General features: G+C 43.6%; 1 protein-coding gene across 2 annotated transcripts; it reads right to left on the bottom strand.

Annotated features, from left to right (window-relative positions):
- Positions 1 to 256: 256 nt before the first annotated feature.
- On the bottom strand, positions 257 to 16,548 carry LOC138610894 (formin-binding protein 1-like). 2 transcript variants are annotated; one of them, XM_069683761.1, is made up of 18 exons: positions 16,242 to 16,548; positions 13,569 to 13,684; positions 13,284 to 13,334; positions 11,713 to 11,860; positions 11,505 to 11,567; positions 10,633 to 10,728; positions 10,373 to 10,387; positions 10,111 to 10,239; positions 9,766 to 9,912; positions 9,466 to 9,642; positions 9,136 to 9,327; positions 8,795 to 8,809; positions 8,588 to 8,697; positions 6,778 to 6,910; positions 5,385 to 5,530; positions 5,040 to 5,176; positions 4,775 to 4,933; positions 257 to 1,478 (listed from the first exon to the last, which is right to left on the bottom strand). In XM_069683761.1, the coding sequence occupies exons 1-18, from the start codon at positions 16,269 to 16,271 to the stop codon at positions 1,450 to 1,452; spliced, it is 1,893 nt and encodes a 630-aa protein (XP_069539862.1). In that variant the 5' UTR covers positions 16,272 to 16,548; the 3' UTR covers positions 257 to 1,449. The 2 variants fall into 2 exon arrangements, with proteins under 2 accessions (XP_069539862.1, XP_069539863.1); XM_069683762.1 differs by having other exon boundaries at positions 9,136 to 9,297.
- Between the last annotated feature and the right edge of the window lie 448 nt (positions 16,549 to 16,996).

Below are 16,996 nucleotides of genomic sequence, written 5' to 3'. Positions count from 1 at the left end.
GACGTGTTAGTGACATAATTAAATAAAATATATAAAAGGGTAAAATAAATTAAATCATTCATTTTTTTTTATCTTACTGGGGAAATTCTTCTTTTTAGGCTACAACCCTCCTTTAATTTAAGATTTAACTCAACTGTGATTAAATAGCCTTGTCTGCTTCACAGCAAACAAAAAAGCACAAACATATTTCTTCCTGAGAGCCTCTGAGCGAAAGAGTCTGAATGAAGACAGCTGACAGGTTCAGTATTTGATTCAGAGTGTACTTTATTTTGAAAGTTTAACATACAGGAAATTGAAAAGAGCGTGATCAGCAGTCTCACGTCTCAATAAAAAAATCAATAACTAATCATATTTCACTATAAAATAAAAAAGTTTCACATTTCACACAATCAATCAAAAGCATGATCATTGATCAACAAGCAGGGGGCGGGGCCAGGGAAGGGGGGGCAGGGCTAATAAGGGCTGGATAAGCTGGGGGCGGGGCTAATGTCAACAGGTATACAGGGGGCGGGCTACACCTGTGCAGCTACAATTTATTTACACACAGTCGACTCCTCAGTGATTAAACTTTAGACTGCTTGAGCTCGATTGTAAAGTTTAAACTTCACACAGTATAAACTATTTAAACTTTACAGTTTTTTACAGAGCACCCTCACAACAGTTACACTTCTGACCACACCCACAGTGACGTCAGAGTGTACCGACACACCCTGGTACATTGTGACATCACTGCAGCGAGATGTGAGCTGGACAGAAACAAAATGTTCGGTTTCTCTTTAAACTTTTTCTCTCAGTGTCCAACAGGAAGGATCGTCCTCTCCACCGTTTCACGTTTTCTTTTCAACAGAACGGTTTGCCGAACATTGAATCATTTTTCATTCATAAGTTTTTCATTATTCATAATACAACAGGTCAAACTGATCTGAGGTCTGTTTGTCAGAGAATCTGAAAAACATTAAAACGTTTTCACATCAGAACAAATGTTTTAAAGGACTGATTTAAAAAAAAAGATACATTTGAAATTTTAGGCCCAAACATGGAATGAAATTCAAAAAAGATGTTCATCAGGATTTAGTCTTTTTTTTCTCCATAATTATTATGAAACTTTGCTATTTGAAAAGAGGTGGATTTCTTCATTGACATTTAAAGATGAAAACCATCTGACTTGATGAGTAATGACTGAGGTTCATCTGGATACAGAGTAAATACAGATGGTATGGATCAGAGTGTTTAGGATCTGTCTAATGTCTGATCTTTATTCTAAAGTCTGGACCTGTCCAATAGCTGATTGATCTCTGATTAATTTCTCAGTCGACAGTAGAAGTTTTCCTCCATCGTGTATCAACAGCAGTTAAACTGTCCAATGAAAAGCTGTCACCGGACCTCCTCAGAGCTCTTTCCTTTACATCACTTCCTGTGGAGAGACGTCCTCACTGGTCGATTACTGTGCTAGACTAGCCGACTACTCTGCACAAAGCCTACAAGATAGACACAGACAGACAGACAGACAGACAGAAAGAGAGGGAGACAGAGAAACAGACAGGGAGATAGACAGAGGGACAGACAGGTAGATATGTTAGAGCCGGAAGAGTGAGACAGGAGGTCAGACTGCTGCCGTCTGCAGCAAAACACTGACAGCTTCACTAAAACTACACTCAGCAGGATCATACTGCAGCTGGATAATATCACTAATAACAAAAGTAGCTTTGTGAGAGTTTAAAAGTAATGATGATAAAATGGATATGTTGCTCAACAGTTTTCTGAAGCCAAAGAGTTAGTTTCAACATTCAAAGGTCAGAGGTTAATTGCTGTAACTTCATAAGTTTGTATTTAATCTGTTCGTTGGACAGAAATCAGCGGAATTAAAAATCAAATCACACTGAAAATATTCCGATGTTTTGCAGACACCACATTGAGAGGGACATTTCTGACATCTGAAAAACTATTCATAGATTAATTCAGAAATTAATCAAGAGATTATTCAAGAATGAAAATGAATGTTAGATGTAACGTTTTGGAGTAAATAGGTGATGATGTGAAAATAAACAGTGAAGTGAAGCTGAACAAACCAAAACATGAGGTACAGTCATGAGATATTGTTTACAGCATCAAGCCTGATTTAATCTGTACTTAATAAACAACATGAGGTGATTTTGTTTTTGTTTTGGGGTGTGATAAACTCACGTTTAGTGTTATGAAATACTGAAGGTTTAAACTAAAGAGGTGTGTCACATCAGACACATATACAATGTTACAATGTTGGACGTCCACACTAAACGTGGGTGAAGTTTCAGATCTGTCTGTAAAAGTATGTTGGAGTAATCCCCAGGCGTCTCAGCTCAGTCTGCTGTGAACACCAGGTTTCACACAGTTTTTTCTACATGCTGCACTTTGTGACGTCACAATGTGCAGCCTCAGCAGGCTTCGGAGAGCTGGCCAATCAGAAGAAAGCGGGCTTGTAGGGGCGGGGTTTCTTAAAGGGACAGAGCTGACTGAGTCGTTTGAGGCAGAGGCTGTATGAGGGCCTGCACAGAGCACCAGGGTGAGAAACATGAGGAGTTTTTTTTAACTAAATTATGCTAAGCTACTTCACAGGTATCACAGAGTGAAATATGAAGCTTGAAATTCGCACAATACCCCCCTTTAATAATCCACGAAGTGATTTTGTTAACGGGGTGTGATAAAGTCACTTTTAGTGTTGTGAAATAATGAAGGTTTATGTTACCAGGAACAGTTTTCTCTGTTTCCTGAAATCTGTGTCACAAACCGAGTTACTTAACTAATAACTAATTGCAAAAATGTTAGTTTTAAAGGTATCAGTTGTCCACATACAGATACTGACCAAGAACTGTGTTACAGTATCAGTCATTTGTCCTTTCAGTGAAAACACTTCAATCTTCATCATTAGTTTTAAAGTTGTTGTCGTGGCGGACGAGCCGATCTGCTGCTGCTTTAACATTTCAGATGTTTTTACTTCAGTCATCAAGACAGTTTAATATGTGTAATGTGTTGAATATTTATATGTTCAATATAGTTTGACACTGATTGTGTAGCTGTTGACACAACAACAATCAGCCTTTTGATGAGCATCATCAGGAACCAAATCCAGAAACAAAGAGCTTCACAATTATGATGGAGCAGATGTAGTTCTCAGATCTCTCTTACATTCGACATGAGACAGAGATTCAGGTTCATGAGAAAGTATCTGTCTGATTGAATGTTTACCACCACTGCCTATATCTAACATCTCTCACATCTCAAACATTACTCACATATCACACTTTCTCAAATCTCTCACACATCAGTCACATCACTAACACATCTGTCACATCTGTCACATCTCCAACATCGCTAACATTTCTCACATTTATCCAACATCTCTCAACTCTCGAACAGCGCTCAAATTTCCAACATCTCCCACATCTATTAATTCTCTCAGATGTTTCTACCCTCCTACTATCAAATATTTGTTATATCTCTCTAATTTCCAGCATCTCTCACATTCCTAACATCTACTACCATCTCTAATATCTCTCACATATTTTACATTACTCACATCTCTGACATCTATTGCAGATCTCTCACAACGCACATCTCTAATATATTCAATATTTCTAAAATCTCTCACATTTTTAACATCTCCTGCATATTGAAGATCTCTCACATCTCTATCATCTTTTTATGTCTAATACCATTAACATCTATAACATCTCCCACATCTCTCAAAGTTCTAACATCTATCACATCTCTAACATCTTTTTATTTCTAATATGATTAACATCTATCACATCTCCCACATATCTCGCATCTCCAACATCTCTCACGTCTACAACATCTCTCTAAGTTCTAACATCTATCACATCTCTAACATCGTTTTATTTCTAATATGATTAACATCTATCACATCCCCCACATATCTCGCATCTCCTACATCTCCAACATCTCCAACATCTCCAACATCTCAAATCTGCGACGTTTCTCACAGCTCTAACATCTTTTGCATCTCAAACATGTTTAACATCTCTCACATCTTAACATCTTTCACATAACTCACATCTCTAACATCTGTAACGCGTCTCTCACATCTCAGAGACACCTCTCACATCTCCTCTACAGCTGGAACATCTCTAGCACCTCTCATGTCGATTAGATCTGTAGCATCGGTAACATCCGTAACACCTCTCACATCTCTCACAATTATGTCTCTGATGAGACAGGTGTGTCATTCAGGTGTGAAATGTCCTTCAGAAGACGACAGTAGCAGTTAAAATAACAGGTAGACTTCAAGTTAGCACATAGACAGGCAGAGCACAGGTAGACACAGACTGCTGTAACCATAGCAACCTATGTGTTGACATTTACAGGTAAAAGGTAAAGGTTCGTAAAGGTCATCAGGTGGGGAAGGAGCAGGGTTACTTAAGTTTATAAAAGAAAGGTCAAAGTTCTTCAGGAGGTCAAAGACCAACGTCTGTACATGTTCAATTAGAGGTCACTTAATGTCACATAGAGGTCATGCAGAGGTCACTTATGGGTCATATTATGAGGTCATATGCAGCTTGTTAAAGTATAAAGGTCCAATGTAGGTCATGTCAAGATCATGTTTAGATCATGTTAGTCATGTGTAGGTCATCCAGAGGTCATATGTAGGTCACGTAAAGGTCATAGGTAGATCATTTAGGTCATGTGAAGGTCATATGTAGATAGCTTAGGCCATGTGAAGGTCATATGTAGATCATATAAAGGTCATATGTGGTTTATATGTAGGTCATGGCACCTTTGGCACTGCTGTCTAGGAAGACTTTGATGTAGGAGGTGGGGACATATCCCTCCTCCTCGAGGTTCCTCCGTACTCTGGTCCAACCGTCACCTTTGTCCTCTTCCACCACAGAAAGTAGTTCTCCCTCCACCATCGACAGAGTGCCTTCATTCTGACCTGCAGAGGATCAGTAACAACATGTTCAGACAGGAGAGAACCAGGTGACACCCTTGTGCACCTGTATGACAGGCGATGTACTGACGGTAGGACAGAAACAGGTTACCTTGGAATGGGTAAAGGGACTTGCAGGTGCCGATACTCGGTAACGGTTCTTCATCATCAAAGTCGTCGTCAAACTCTGAACTACGAGACTTAAAGTGAAGCTCCGCACTGTTGTCTTCGGTGTAGCTGCCATCAGGACTGAGGAGAGACAGGTAGAGGTCAGGAGAGAGACAGACAGGTGGACGGATGGACACGTTTAGAGAGAGACGAAGTAATATCGTTTTGTTTCTGTGTTTTTAAAAATGCAAGAAGACCTGGAAATAAGTATAATAGGGACAAACGCTGTTACAGAGTTTTAACAAATATCAGTAACCTGTAATCAATAACCAATGATCAGTATCAGTACCTCTCTCTGCTGGCTGGACTGCGGTTGTCCAGCTGTTTGAGGCTGCTGCTGCCTGGTGTCGTCGCCTGGGAATTTACCCCACAACCTCCACTCTGTCTTCTACTGCCGTGATCAGACAGTCTGCTGTCGGCCTCCGCCAGCCATGCCTACACACACACACGTGCACACACACACACGCACGCACACACACACACACACACAAATCAACAAACATGTTGATATAGCGCATGTCCATGAACACACACAGAGTCAGTCATTTTATCATCTGTGACTTAATTTCATGAGTCACCTTAAACCCCGACACTGACACACAAACAGAGAACCATCAGCAGTGTGGACAGTGGCAGGCAGTTATGTGTATTTATCAATGACTATATAAACGACAGTGCTTCTCCATCTCCTGTTGAACAAAAGTGAAGCCAAAATATGCCCTGCGCGGGTGCTGCCATCTTGTGCATTTAGAGCCACTGCAGTAGAGATGGGCTGGTGGAGCCGCAGTGTTGATGTAACCCTCTTCTGCTGGAAAAACAGCAAAATTCTAAGTTGAAAAAATTGACAAGAACTAACTAATGACAAATAACGAAAAATGTGTTTGGGATTTTATAGTTTGACTCATGACCCATCTGTTAACATGGAGGAGGCGGGCTTTATGACCTATACTGCAGCCAGTCAGCAGGGGGCGATAGAGAGGGTTTGGCTTCACTTTGAGGGAGCTGTCATGTCGTCCATCTTTTTATACAGTCTATGGCAGAGGTCTCCAACAGTTAGCTTGCAAGCTCAGGGTAGCCAAGAGGTTCACAGCCTCTGTAAAAAGAATCTGACGACAGTAAATGCACCTTGAAAGCCTCTTCCCACTTCAATTCAATCAAATACACAGATGTCCCACCCCCATCCAATACAACATAACAGGATAGGCCGATCAGCTGTCAATAAAACACGGTGATGCTCCTGGAAAGTTTGTCAACGTCTGAATCTAACCAATCACAGCAATGCTGCAGCAACCTCCATCGACAAGTCGGGTCAGTTATGCTGTTACATGTCAGTTAGTCGGTGCTGTTAGCCTGTTTAGCCACATTTATGACGGGCGATGAAGGTGACAAACATAACTAACATACATCTCCACGGGGAGTGGGAAAGCAAGTTTTCACTCATGAATGTGAAGGACGAGTGTGTGTGCCTCATCTGTGGTACCAACGTGTCAGTCGACAAAAGAATCAACACGGGGCGCCACCAGCAGTTACAACGACGTACTGCAAGTAGCTCTTGGCCACTGTCATTGAGTAGCTCTCAGATGTAAAAAGGTTGGAGACCCATGGTCTATGGTATATATGGTTCACATGTAATACAGTGTATTTTTACTGTCTGTATGCTGTGTGGAATTGAAAGTATAAACCTGGTTCTTCCTCAGCTCCTCCTCCAGCTTCTGCAGACTCTGTTTCACCTCCTCCAGTCGAGGCTCCAAACTGCCGGCGTCGCCCATCTGAGGACTCCGTTCGTACACCTCCCTCATCTTTAACAGAGCGTCTCTGAATAACACACAAAGAGAATCGTACACACATTTTGAAATGCTCTCATAGATTTATACCAAACATGTAATACACAACGCACACTATAAATAATACACACATATTAGAAACATAAGACGGGGACGATGACAAGATGCCTGAACAGTTCATTTTCTCATGTTTGTCCAAAGGAGCAACGCTGTCAGTTTGTGCTGTTGGACGTGTTAAAGCTCGGTTCCTGCAGCTACATTTCAACTGAATTTACAGAAACTGCTCAAAATATTGTGTGAATTGAGTTCATTGGTTGATGGAGAAAACAGCAGGTCAGTATTATTATTATACTGTACAGAAGAAGGTCATTAAATGAGCTCCAGTCTAAAGCTTTAAGATTTTTCTTGTAAGAGTGAATAATAAAAGAAAAATGATCCTGTAAAATGCTCCATCCAAACTGACAACAGTCAGACATTAAATATGATCATGCCAGAGGTCAGAGGTCAGGACTCCACTGTATCGTATTCAGGGTTAAGTGAAGTGAAATTTATTCTATTGCACATTAAAACAAGGCTGCATGCTGGTACAGTGGTTAGCCCTTTGCCTCACAGCTAGAAGGTCACTGGTTCAAACCCCACTTTAGGCAAAGTTTGCATGTTCTTCTCGTGCATGTGTGGGTTCTCTCTGGGGTCTCCGGCTTCCTCCCACAGTCCAAAGACATGCTTGTAAGGTTACACACAAGCACGCTTGTGACTCTAAATGCTCAATTGCCAGTTGTGGGTGTGAATCTATACTATTATATATAATATGATATAATACTATATTCTGATTCAACATGATGATCAGGTTTAATTCAAAATATTGATTTGTTTTTTGAATATCAGATTTTCCCCGTCACACCAGCAGGAGGCAGCAGAGACACATGCAGGTGCAATTCACACAGAGAACAAGTTCTGCAACTAAAGATTGGAGAAATGTGTGTGTGTGTGTGCGTGTGTGTGTGTGTGTGTGTGTGTGTGCGTGTGTGTGTGCGTGTGTGTGTGCGTGTGTGTGTTACAGTGTTACAATTTCATTTAGCAGATGCTTTTGTCCAAAGCGACGTACATCTGAGAGTTAATACGACACATGCAACAATTGAGACAGGAGGGAGCGAACTTAGTAAGAGCCAACAAACAGCTTCAGGTGCGATCGGACACTGGTGCTGATAGGAAGTACACTGGGCATAATAATAATCATCATCATCAGCAACATCAACAAGATCAGTAGAGTCATCATCATCATCATCATGAAAATCCTAGTCAGCATAAACTAAATCCTCGACGTCATCATCATCAACAGCATCAGTATCATTAAGGTCAGAGGTGTTCATAAAGAGCTGGGTCTTCAGCTTCTTCTTAAAGGTGAAAGGGACTCTGCGGACCGGGTGGAGTTTGGTAGCTCGTTCAACCACCGGGGGACGACTGAGGAGAAGAGTCTAGCTAGCGACTCAGGGCCCTGTTGTGATGGGAGTACCAGGCGCCTTTCACTGACCTGGATGAGGGCGCTCAGGTAGGCAGGAGCCGTTTTTGTTGCTGTTTTGTAAGCGAGTGACAGGGTTTGAATTTGATGCGAGCGGCTACTGGGAGCCAGTGGAGTGACATGTGCGGTTTTGGGTTGATTGAAGACCAGTCAACCTGCTGTGTGTGTGTGTGTGTGTGTGTGTGTTACCTCTGCTCTCTCTCTCTCTGGATCTCCTGGTTGATGTTGTTGATTCTGGTTTGAAGTTTCTTTCTTCTCTGTTCTGGAGGAAGATGACTGCAGTCTGCGGGACCCGAGCCCTGCGACAAAAACATCCAAATAATATATTAATTATTCTATATTATAATATATTGTATTATAAATCAGTATGTAACAGACAGAGGGTGTAACACTGACCAGTTTGAGTGACAGCTGTCCAATCACAGAGGAGCATGAAGGAAACATGACAACATGAAATCACAGTTTGTGCCTCAGATGAACATTTATACGTTTGCATATATATTTGTGTATATAAAGGGATTTTTAGTGAATTTATTAGGAATATTTTTTGTTTGAATATACTGAGGAAATAACAGTTCATCGCTCTGTTGTATTATGTACGCTTTAGATCATTATCATATAATAATCTCATGACAATAACATCATTTTTTAGAAGAGTTCCTGGTCCTTCATTTCGTGATGCTGTGATTGGTCTATATGTGTGTATACTGTGTGTGTCTGTGTGTGTGTGTGCGTACCCCTCTCTTGAGGCTGCGGAGACACTGCTTCCTGGTTCTCGATCCAGAGGTCATGAGGTCATTCAGCCGCTGTGTGATTGGTTCTCTAGAGGCAGGGGGCGGGGACTGGGGACTGTCGGTCACAGCACCGGGTGAAGGGGAGGTCGGGGGTGGAGGGGGAGGCTGCCGAGGGGAGGAGAGGAGGGTCAACAGCTGGAGAGAGAGAGGTGTAGTCAGTACAGCCGGGTGACTCCTCCAGGGTCTATCTATGTGTGTGTGTGTGTGTGTGTGTGTGTGTGTTTGTGTGTTTACCTGTGATGTGTGTGTATATACTTGTGTGTATTTGTGCACCTTGTTTTTTCGTATAAAGGGCCAAAGCTTCCTGCTGTGTCTCCTCCCCTCAGTTCGGTTGTCGAGGTAACTGGATTCAGAGATGCTCCTCCTCATGGAGGCGCTGTAGTCCTCAAACTCCACGTCACCTGGAGGGTCGAAGCCGGATTTATATACCTCCACCACCTGCCGGGTGTCCTACACACACACACACGCAAACAGGATCAGATCTGACCTCCAATAACAATCTCAAAAACTCAAATCAATTCTGCTACGTCTCTCCCCCAGAAGAGTCACTGTTTCAGCCCAGAGGAGACTCACCATCCTGGGCTGGATGCCCTCAGCAGCGTCCATCATGGCGTCCAGACAACGACTCACAACAGGAAGCACTTTTCTCTCCGCCTCCGCTGACGATCGCATCGCTTCACAGATTCTCTCGATCCGCCGCTCCTCCATGTCCTGGATCCGCTGTGAGCGCAGACACAAAACAGTGAATACACTCTGTTATACTGGTACCAGTGTGTGACGCCGCTGGTTCACCTTGTATATAACTTTTACCAGTTTGTGTTAGTGCAGGTTAGCCAAGTATATAACGGGTACCAGCGTGTTTCACAGCTTGTTTGCCATGTTTATAATTGGTCAGACTGTGTGGTACCACTGGTTTACCTGGTAGATAACTGGTACCAGCGTGTGGTAGTGCTGGTGCTGGTCTTGGTTAAACTGGTTTAAACTGGTCACATAGTCTTTCCTGGCCTCTTCAGCATTTTCTTTTTTCTGCTGAGCCGTCTGTCGAGCCTGAAACCAGAGAACAGATGAAACACACGCAGAGTTTTACACAAAGAATATCTACCAACTCCGGAGCTCAGGGACGAACGTGATGAGTTTATGAGTTAACGTTGAAAAAGTACGTGTATAAAAACAGCCTTACCTTCAGTGAGCAGCGCTGAGAGAAAGACAGACAGGCAGACAGACAGACAGGAGTTTAGATAAGTTAAACATTGATTTAACTGTTGTGTTGTTATATCATGAAAACCTTCACTAACACAGCTTCCTGTGGATTTTTCTAACATTAGCCAACAACCAAACACATTTGAACTTTGAACCCTCTCACCCACACAGAACAATCCAACAGTGAGAAGAGAGACACAGAGACAGACAGACATATAGACGGACTGAATATTTATCAACCTTCTCTCCTTCTGTCTTGTTGTCGAGGTCGATTCTGTCAGAGGCTTGTTGAGCTCGCTCGGCCTCCTTGCAGTCACGCTCAAACCGGCGTTTACTCTAAATAACAACAGAAAAACAAATCAATTCAAATATCATCACAGTGATTAATGTTGTCGGCGGGTCAGGTGTGTCAAATGCATTGTTAGAAGGAGGCCGGTCTGTCGGATACGGTGGTGGGCGGAGACATGTGTGCTGCATCAGTCGGTGGGCGGAGTCAGATATGTCTGGAGATATGTCAGATGGTTTACTCGGTGGGGTCAGGTGTTTTGGTGAGGATCGAATCGTTTGGTGGTGGGGATTAAAGTTGTGTCCCAATCCAGGGGCCGCAGCCTTCGAAGGCCGTATATGAAGGCTGACAAATGCGTGGTCCGTTTCACAGGCTGTGAAGGATCCATCGGGTGCATCCTTTGCCGCCCAGCGTATCCTGAGATGCATTGTGTGCCGATTCAAATTAAATGGCGGACTTTTACGTGCCCGGGGAATACACTTTAAAATGTAAAAGTTTTTGGTTTCAGCCAATCAAATAGCAAGCGTTACGAATGTTTAAGAAAACGAAAGGGCCCTTGAAACAAATTATCTTTAAAATAATAGGTTAACTTACTCGGCGTTAGTTATGCTAGCTAGTTAGCCCGCTAGCTACCCGTTGCTAGGCGACAGGAGCAGCGTTTGGTGACGCAAGGGTAGACCAGACCGTCTCATTTCAGTTCGGCTTTAACGGTCTACGCAGGCTATGAATGGAGCCTCCTCCGTGGATCGGGACACATCCCATATGTGTTGGTTTCTTTGGTGGGCGGAGTCAGATGTGTTGGTGGGCGTGGTCAGATGTTACTCACAGACTCCAGTTGTTTCCAGGAGCTCTCAATGTGCTGCTGGGCACGGCGGCCATCTTGAAAATGCTGCAACAAAACAACAGCCATTCAGGAGGAATTTATGAACTTTTTTTGGTGGGAAAATTGATCGTAATTCAGGCCACATATCATAATTATTTTTCAGTTGTTGTATCTAGCGATTGTGTTTCTGTCTGTGTTTCCGTGCACGTACAGTTTTCCTCTCGGTCTTCAGTTCCTGTGTGTATCGGCTCAGCTCACAGACGATCTGTGAGTTCAGGTTGTCAGCGAGTTCTTCTCTCTGCACAGAAAGTTCATTCAGCTGTCGGAGGGTCGCCGCAAACGCCAAACACCATGTGTACCTGGAACAACCAATCAGAAACCAGATGAGTTACCATTTACATCCACACACACCTGGTACAGTGTGAAGAGACCTGAAGGACAAAACCAACTACTGCAGAAGACGGGCTGGATGATATGGCAGACATTTGTTCACCATTCTGAAGGTAATTAAAACCAATACAAACTCTAGATGAAGCAGTTTCATGTGTCTCTCTGAGGCTCTTCTGCAGACACAGCATGTCTCTGTGAGCCGAGATGCTGTTTACATTAGCTCAGCTTGTCTGAGAAGGTTCTCAGTCATCCAGGTCATAGATTAAGTTTAGAATTAGCTCAGCTTGTTTCTAGGAGCTCAGCTAGTCTGAGTATTTCTTCAGTGTTCATAATTCACAAGGATTGTAACAGGAGCTGAAGTCTCTGCAGAGGTCTCCAACTTTAGAAGCTCCTACACAGTATGAAAACAACTGAGAGCACTAAAAACAGCCATTTACTGACACACATCAGAGTCTCTTTAAAGGTATAATAAGTAGGATTTTTCCTTTTTACAAATATAATATAAATCATCACTTCTGGGCCTCTCTACATGTGTGTTGGTAAGTGTGTGTGCAGACCCTTGTGAGACCCTTCACTCTGCATCTGTTCTGTTGTTTTGCTTTGCACGGGACGTTTTCGCTGTTGTGGTTCCCTGAGCCAATCACAGCGTACAGGTGAGCGTGGGAGTGGTTCAAATTAGCAACTGGGCCCCATTCAGAGCGGCGAACATGGAGAAAGAGCCATGCAGAGTTGGTCTTCTTTCTGTTGGACAGGTAGGTGCCTCAAACCAAAGGTAACCGGGATGCTGTCAGTGTTAGCTCGGCAGGGTGGGCGTGTGAGAGTGAGCTTCTGGTGACGAAGAGCTCAGTAGGAGGGGCCCAGTTTGAATGTGTTGTTGACAAAATACAAGGACAAATCCTACTTATTATACCTTTAACGCTCGTTTGCAGACACAGGATTTCCAGTGAGGGGGCTGCTAGCAGAGCCGCTGCTAACGTCCACATAATGACATCATGCAATCATGCAACATTTTGTTTTATTTTGGCCTAGATGCGTGTTGAAGGAGAGAAGACAGTGCATAGTGTCGAGAGTGGGAGTCGAACCCGAGGCCGCCACATTGAGGACTGAGCCTCTGTACATGAGATGTCAATTTAACTGTTGAGCTAAACCGGTGCTGTCTTCACTGGCAGCTCAAACAAAGCTTTGCACGCAGGCATGTACTCTGGCTAGTTCTCCACGTGAAAGCAAAAGACTTCAGACCATACGCCTTTGTAATCATGTAAGAAAAAAGTCCTTAATAAAAAAGCAAAAAGATCAACAGTGCTTTAATATTCCTGAAAAATATAACGTCCTCAGTTTTGATCATTTTGATCCAAAGGTGCCGGGCCGAACAAAACAAGAACGTTTACTGACCTGCTCTCATCCTCTCTGCTTCTCTTTGGGTGATACTTCTTAGACAGGCTCCTGCAGACAGACAGGTAGTGATAGACAGGTATGAAGGATGCAGACAGACAGGCAACATAATAACGAAAGAAAAATTAAGGGCAAGGTCACAGATTTTTTTGATTCGGTTATTGTTCTGCTCATACGGGTCATTGTTTCCAATGAAGGTGATGGAGGTCAGATAGAGGTGGTGCAGGGGTGACCGACAGGTGATGTATGAGGGACATACAGGTGACATACAGGTGACGTTGGTACCTGATCTGTTTGGCGTAGCTCAGCTCGATGTCGGCTCTCTCTTTAACAAACTTGGTGTATCTCTCCAGGAAGTCGATTCCCCAGCTGGTGTGTTTCTCCAAATTATCAAACTGATCCTGGAACAGAAAAAACACAAACTCGTCTGATTCAATAAATGAAAAAATATAAAGATGATCAATAATCATGAATATTTAGGAAAAGTCTTTAATGCTTTTTTTGAGTCTGTGTTTATCGTATAAAACTTTTATGTTTGTTTTCTTACAGAACTTAAACTCAGTTGTGAAAGTGTTCCTATATGCATGTTTTATAAGGAAGGGGTCGGTAACATAAGCTTCTTTTTGGTCACTAAGTTACTTTTTTTCATTTTATTTATTCCCTTAATGTGTTTTAATAGCAACATATAACAATATAGAACTTCTTCGGGCTGCATGGTGGTGCAGAGTTCAGCGCTGTCGCCTCACAGCTACTTTTAGTCCCAGTTCGAAGCGTGGTGGAGTTTGCATGTTCTCCTCGTGCTTGCGTGGGTTCTCTCAGGGTCCTCCAACTTCCTCCCACAGTCCAAAGACATGCTCGGTAGGTTCATTGGTGACTCTAATTGAAAGGTTGTCTGTCTCTATGTGTCAGCCCTGTGACGGACTGGTGATCAGTCCAGGTGTAGCCCCGCCTCTCGCACAATGACAGCTGGGATAGGCTTCAGCCCTGCCGCGACCCTGAACAGGATAAGCGGTATAGATAATGGATGGAACTGATGGATGGAAAAAAAAATGTAATACTGTAGGGGAAAAAATAATAAAAACTACTACTATCGGGCGCTGGTTTAGCTCAGTTGGTAGAGCAGACGCCCCATACACAGAGGCTACAGTTCTCGAAGCAGCTGCCACAGGCTCGAGTCCCGCCCACAGCATCCCCCTCTCTCTTCTCCCAATACTTCTGTCTCTCTTCAGCTGTCTTATCAATAAAGGCAGGAATGGACTAAAAAATAATATATATAAGAAAATCAGCTACTACTTTAGTTTCCCAACACAGACCCCACAGGCATTACAGTATCACTAGTACTGTAGTTAATGGTAGATTGGTAAATGGACTGCACTTATACTGTAGAGCGCTTCTCTAGTCTTCCAACCACTCAAAGCGCTTTTACACTACATGTCACATTCACCCTTTCACACACGTTCACACACTGATCGTGCCGATCTCCAATCAGGAAGTAATCGTTCATGCACCGATGGCTTCGTCTTCGGGAGCAATTTGGGGTTCAACTGTTAAACTGTAGCAGTCAGGGATCAAACCCCCGACCTTCTGACCGAGTGACTCTACCACTGAGCCACAGCCGCCGCCAGCGCTGTAACACAGTGTTACTTCTGTAGTACGGTATTAATACTGTTGTACAATAATGCTGCTGTGGTACAGTTACTACTGCTGTAGTACAGTTACTGCTGCTGTAGTAAAGTATTAATACTATAGTACAATATTTTTGCTGTAGTGTAATCTGACTGCTGTCGCCCAGCATTGCTGCTGTAGTACAGTATTGCTGTGCTGGTTCAGCGCAGTGTAACTGCTGTAGTTTATTTTTGCAGCTGCAGTTTACAGTTTTACAGTCTTACTGCTGAAGCAACAAACATACACCTAAAAGCCACCAGGACCTAAAGACTCAGACGGGGAGGAACCAGGTTCTCTGGTCCGATCAAACCCAGATTGGACCCGTTGGCCTCAATTCTAAGCGCCTGAGGCTAAATACCATCCCAACGGTGAAGCCTGGTGGAGGCAGAATCAGACGTGTGGTGCTTCAGCAGCAGGGACGTGGGGACCAGTCGGGGTTCAGGGGGAGCTGAATAGATAACAGAGGCCCAGACAGCAGGAGGGAAAGCTCAGCCAGAACCCGGACTGGTACCAAAACAAACACCTCGAGAGATCTGAAACTGTCTTCCACTGACTGTCCCCTTCCAGCCTGACAGTCTGAGAGGACCTGCAGAGTCCAAGTGTTGAAAGCTTGTGTGGAGCTAAATTCCACATGTTGGTCTGCACGTTCCTGCTTCCTGTTCATTCAGGCTACTTTCGCTCTGCTGCAGCAGAGACTTTTCTGCACTGCCTGATTATTTTCAGTCAGAGGTGATGTGTTAGGATTGTGGAAAACGTTATGGAGACCCTGCTCTACCCAGATACTGGATAATATATTCACACATGCAGCATAAATATACTATACACGCATAATATAAACAAACACGGTGCACACACATACAGTAGGTCTATACACACATACACCAAGTCTCCTGTACAGTTACAGCAGCAGTGTATCTTCATCAAAGGGTCAAATACGTGATGATATTAATTAATAATAACAGTAATAGTAATTATAGTAATAGTGAGTCAGTTGAGGGTCAGGGGTTGGGTTGGGGTTTCTCTGTCTCTCTCTGGTCGCGCGCTGCATCATCATGGAGGACGCAGAGCGCGAGCCGTTGTCGTCACTCACCGTGTTGCTATGGCAGAGCAGACTGAAGCACGAGGGCCTCACACACACACTCACACACACTCATCGACCAACAGGCCGCCCGGTTACCGGCTCATCACCGGCAGGTTACCGGATGAGCGGTTATAGCTGACGGTTTGACCCTATTTTCTGGGCGTTATCCCGGGTGATGTCCGGGTGAAGCAGGTGTGGACAGGTGTACGTACCCACAGCTCGGTGCCCCAGTTGCAGCTCATGGTGTCCGGTTTGCTCCTCGCGCTCCGCTGCAGCTGCTCGCTGCTCCGCCTCTTGGTACCGATCCGACAATCACCGCGAGCTGCTGCTGCTGCTGCCTGACGCGCGCATCCTCACCGACACAACAGCAGCCTGTCTATCGTACACTGTATCTGTCTGTCAACCGGTCAGGCTCAACCTGTATCTGTCTATCTGCTTGTCAGTCTTACCCTGTATCTGTCTGCTTGTCTGTCTGTCTGTCTGGGTCTGCAGCAGCACGAGAGCAGAGGACGCGGTCACGCGCGGCGCGTCTCCCCGGAGGACCCTTTGTCATCAGTGAGGAGATGCTGAGATTGTGTGTGTGTGTATGTGTGTAGTGAGCATGCTCAGTTGCTGCCCCGCCCTGCTGTCACACACATACACACACATTTTAACAATAACTGTTCCGGTGGTGTCGGTGCAGACAGATGATGATAGATGGCAGTAAATAATCAAAAAGAAATCAATAAGATTATCGATATATAAATTAAATACAGTTTGTCATAATAATAAAAATTATTAGTATTATTAATAATTCTAATAATGCTGTGATGGCGTCACTACTCCAGCAGGCAGCGCTCACAATCTACATCACACAAAGCAGTGACGTCATCACAGCAGGTTTATTGCACAAAAACAATGTTTGTTATTATTATTATTACATTATGTCACATTACAATATATGTACAAGATGATCAACAAAGTATTT

The sequence above is a fragment of the Semicossyphus pulcher genome, unplaced genomic scaffold (genome assembly GCF_022749685.1).
Source record: "Semicossyphus pulcher isolate SPU_LCO1_2020_fin unplaced genomic scaffold, fSemPul1.0.p SCAF_6, whole genome shotgun sequence".
Classification (NCBI taxonomy): Eukaryota; Metazoa; Chordata; class Actinopteri; order Labriformes; family Labridae; genus Semicossyphus; species Semicossyphus pulcher.
This window is presented reverse-complemented; position numbering and strand designations above follow the sequence as displayed.

Bases quoted from the DNA above. Each gene is read 5' to 3' on its own strand.
- LOC138610894 (XM_069683761.1), bottom strand. From the start codon at position 16,271: ATGAGCTGCAACTGGGGCACCGAGCTGTGG. The intron at 6,911-8,587 runs GTAACACACACA...TGTGTTATTCAG, and splicing joins CAGAGAGAGAGAGAGCAGAG to AGACGCTCTGTTAAAGATGA. The intron at 5,177-5,384 runs GTACTGATACTG...GTCTCTCCTCAG, and splicing joins AGTCCAGCCAGCAGAGAGAG to TCCTGATGGCAGCTACACCG.